Raw genomic sequence first — 4,538 nt, 5'->3', positions numbered from 1 at the left:
ACATAAAATAATCAAATATACACTTAAAATATAAATTTAAAATACAAAATACATATTAAAAATAAGTTAAATAATATATATATTTATACACAAATTTATAGTAGATAATTTGATAGCTAATTTTTTATATAAATATAATATTTTTATTATAAAAATTATCATGCTATATATATTTTCTCTCTACTATCAAATTTTTTTTGAATCCATCACTGTTTATAACTCTAATCATATATACTAATGCATGTACCCTCCTTAATTATTTGGCGTTTAGGTCAAAGCTAAATTGACTGGCGATGAGAAGTGCATCACTAGTTTAGCTTTCTCAATGCTGCTGGCTGTCTTGGTTTCATCAGATGCCGATGCTCAGGTATGAATGGTTAATCGTCCGATTCGAGTTTTCTGGTTATCTGTTAGAAATATAATTATTCATGCACGTTTTATTTTGTAGATCTTCTTTTGGAGCACTGACACATGGAATTTGAAGAAATCATTGAAAATGTATTTGCGCGACGAAAGTCCAGTTACCGGCGATACTCAAGTGCAATTTCACTGTAATCAGATAAACTTGCTGGTATGCCACCGCGAGGTGCTAAGTCTATATGATGCATCAAGAATGGAACTGGTTATGCAGGTAATAATATAGGCATCTATGCCTCAAAACATCGCAGTCCATGTTTTCAATTTAGTGTCAATGAAACTATTTTGTGTGTTTGGATTATTATTGTTATTGCAGTGGGTTCCAAAGGCTCATATGTCCGGTTCCATATCATGTGCTACATACTCGGGCAATGGCAAATTGATCTATACTGCTCTCACCGATGGCAACATTGTAATATTTAATGCTGACACCTTGATGCTACGATGTCGTATCGCTCCATCTGTTTACCTCATGACCCCAAACATACCAAATAGGTACTTCAAATGTTTTTTTTTTCTTTTATTCTATTGTGTTTTAGATTAGTAAAATTTGTAACATCTTATCTCGCTTGTAAAAAAATAGGTAGTTATAATCTTATAAGACATACATATTTCGTAATGACATTTATATATATATACTACATACCTTAACCTTTATTTGTATTGATGTATTGTGTAGCGAAAATGTGTATCCGGTTGTACTTGCAGCAAATCCACAGGAGCCGAATCAATTTGCAGTTGGACTGTCCAATGGAGCTATTAAGGTCATTGAGCCCAACGCTTCTCGTCGAGGGAATAATGGTATTGGTAGGCACCATCTCACTCACTCACTCATCTCTATCTTCAATTTGTTTTGGTATTGTTGGTGGTATGAATTGGAACAGTTTATTTGGGTCCGTTTGGGATATGGTTTGATAAAGAAATTTTTATGGATATACAAAAGCAACAACATGATACATTTTAGAGTAAAACTAAATTAAAAAATATTATTTATATACTAAAATCAGCCACTAATGTATTTGTGTATAAATATATTTATAGTTTAATTTATTTTTAATATGTATTTATATTCTAACATATATTTTATACTAGTGATTGATTTTAGTATATACATAACATGATTGATCTAAATTTGATATAACACCTAAAAATGAGATTTATTGAAAAAATATACGAATATAGATGTGAAGCTTTTTGCAATATGTGGAATTTCTTTTTTATTATTTTTCATTTTGCAATCTACAAGAAGCATTTTCGTAGTCTAAAAAAAGCAGATTAACTTAGAAATCCAATGGCATTGGACTTTCTTACGTCCTATCAAAAATAGAGTCACTCCATGTCACATTTTAATGTGTTACATTCATATCAATTTCTATTTCAAAGTTAATTTATGTACATTTGACATATTTCATTTATTTTATTTGTTTTAGTCTTGTTAGTGACAATGAACATTTGTAGAGTACTGTTAAATTAGTATATATTAAAAAAGATTTTACCTTGTTTTTTTCAAATATATTCAGGTAGCTGGGTGGGAAAATTTAAACGCGCGGGAAAACCTCCGCGCAACGGCGGCCGAGCATGCAGCAGTGCCATGGAGGAGACAGTGTCTGATGATGGAAACAGTGGTGCAAATACAATATAACTAGATTTTATTTTTCGTAATCATCATCATTAAAATAAAGATGATATATAACTATATAACTTATCATCGCTTCAAATGTTTCTGTACATTGTTTATCATTGCGTGGGATTTATTTGCTAGTTCTTAATTAATATTATTATGACTATTTTTTTTTTTTGGTGCAATGCTACCTTCTATTATACCTATTTAATTGTTATTTTTAAAATATTCTTCATTACTAGTATTTAAGTTAATCACTTTATCTATTACTATTCTATTTAATTTTATCTTATTTACCCGGTTCTATTTTAATAAAAATTATTTATCTTATTCTAATTAATGCTCTTTTTACTAGTGTTACGGTTTTGTCTCTACCACCTGTTCAAATCCATTTTCTTCTCCGTAGAGGATTCAAAGCCATCATCTTCTATTCCGCAAGAGCAATTCTCACAACATTTCTTTTTGTGTCTTTTAAAGGATGGAAAATCAACAAGAAAGTGCTTTAATTTGATTAACATTTAGCTTCCTAATTATAATTTTGACTTTGACATGAATATTTGCATGTAATTATCTATTATATATTTTTTAATAAATAAATAATTCACAACAGTTTTAAATGAATTACTTTCTTGATGAAATATTATTATTATTGTTGTTGTTGTTGAACTAATATCATATAAAAACTATGTTATTGTTATTTCTTTTTTACCAAATAACTGCTATATATATTTTTATTGGTGAAAATTCAGATGCAATTAACTCTATATGAAGTTGATAATTGAAAGTCGTTCAATAATTTAACAGGTTTGATTAAATTGTGATCTAGCGACTATCAACTTTACGTGAAATTAAATGTATCTGATTTTCTACCAAATTTTTATTTGATCATACTTGACAACATAGTTATTTAAATTCTATAAGAATACAAGTTTTCATAAACTAATCTTTTATTAGTAGTATTAATTAGTATAATTTTTTTAATGTAGATATATAGAAAAATTCTATCCCACACAGAATGTGACAATAACCTTCTCTAGAGAAATGTATTATCTTCTCACATAGAAACCATCATTTATTATTTCTTTAATTAAATAGACATTGTCATATTCTAGTTGTTCGGTTGTTTGTCAAATTGGTGGAGTATGGATCGTTGAAGGTGAGGGTCGAAACCTAGATGTAAGAGCTGCGATGAGGTGCGGAGCTATGAGTCGTCAGTAGATCAGTGGGTGGAGCCACCTGCAAGGGCACTCCGATGCCAAAGTAAGCGTCCGTACGAAGAAGTGGCTAATTAGCGTAAAAGTGGCATACCTGAGGAGAGGGGTAGGTCCCTTTCCTTTATTCTCATTCGTCGGGTGGGCCCTCTCATTCGAATCCAGTCTCTTAGAAGCTTCTGCCAGCTGTCTAGGTCCTCCCACAGGAGGTCGTGTCACGTGATGGATGTGCAGCCGGGTCGTGGGTTTGTTTGGTGGACCTCCGACGCTTATTGGGTTGGGCCAAAATAGTGCCCTCAATGCGTCAAGTCGGGGATTATTCGAAGGCAACACTTCAATTGCCATGCCTAGAGCATTAAATGCTCTTTAAGTGATTTGAAAGTTAGTGGAAAGGTTAATTTTGTCCCTGACCTTTCGCGTTTCTTCCTCAACAATTACCCCCTTGTTACTCTTATCTCCCCTCATTTTTCATTTCCTTTTTACAACTGCTATCACCATTATTGCCCCCATTTCCTTTATTGCCATCGCTATTTGCCCTCAACCTTCGTCATTGTCGTGGATTTCGCTCTGCCCTTGCAGTGCTGTTGTTCTTTCTCTTGCAACCTTCTCTATCCATTTTTATTGGTGACTGATCCTTCATTTATGTTGTTCTACCTAATTTTCTGTCATTATTACATTGGTTTGTCCCTTGTTGCAACCTTTTGTATCTGAAACTAACTTGTTAGATAGTTTCCAGGGAGGTGTCATAGGTTTCCTTTTTGTGTTTTTAGGCTAGAATGGTTTAGTGTAGAATGAATTTGGTTTAAGTGTAGAATTAAGTGTAGAATAACTTAGTTTTGGCTTAAAACCTTCTCCCAAACTCACAATTTAAGTGGTGCCTCCACTGTATGTATGACACAACGACCTCCTGCAAATCGGTATGCTTGGTGCACTATCGATGTCACTGGCACGTCCTCCAGGGTAACCGCAGTGGAGTTAACAGAGCTCTGAGACTCGGGAGCATTGTCCAGAGGTGGCCTCAAGGAGGCGAACTACGAACTCTTGGTGCTGGGCCCCCGAAAGCGCATCTTCCAACTAAACCTTGACACTCCACGCGTCCTAGACTAGATGCGGGTGTATAAGCCCATGTTTACAACCTTGGGAATTCGACTTCCCTTTTTCCCCTTCATTATGGCTCTTCTAAATTGGTGTGATATTGCCCCTTCCTAACTTCATTCGAATATTTGGGCTGCCATCAGGTGCTTCGAGATGGTCTGCAAGTACCTGGAGCTCCTGGCCACTGTCGAAGT

General features: G+C 33.9%; 1 protein-coding gene across 2 annotated transcripts in view; it reads left to right on the top strand.

Annotated features, from left to right (window-relative positions):
- Positions 1 to 2,212, top strand: part of LOC107636152 (topless-related protein 2-like) — a 12,316-nt gene extending 10,104 nt beyond the window's left edge. Inside the window, exons 17-21 of one of the 2 annotated variants that reach the window (XM_021120884.1) lie at positions 272 to 367; positions 449 to 631; positions 734 to 912; positions 1,097 to 1,218; positions 1,938 to 2,212. In XM_021120884.1, coding sequence (XP_020976543.1) covers positions 272 to 367; positions 449 to 631; positions 734 to 912; positions 1,097 to 1,218; positions 1,938 to 2,059 — 702 coding nt within the window. In that variant the 3' untranslated portion in view covers positions 2,060 to 2,212. Of the gene's footprint in view, positions 1 to 271; positions 368 to 448; positions 632 to 733; positions 913 to 1,096; positions 1,225 to 1,937 lie in introns of both variants that reach the window. The other variant, XM_021120883.1, reaches the window with a different exon arrangement.

The sequence above is a fragment of the Arachis ipaensis genome, chromosome B04 (genome assembly GCF_000816755.2).
Source record: "Arachis ipaensis cultivar K30076 chromosome B04, Araip1.1, whole genome shotgun sequence".
Lineage (NCBI taxonomy): Eukaryota > Viridiplantae > Streptophyta > Magnoliopsida > Fabales > Fabaceae > Arachis > Arachis ipaensis.
The sequence above is the reverse complement of the archived record's forward strand: the minus strand, read 5'-3'. Positions and strand labels throughout refer to the sequence as shown.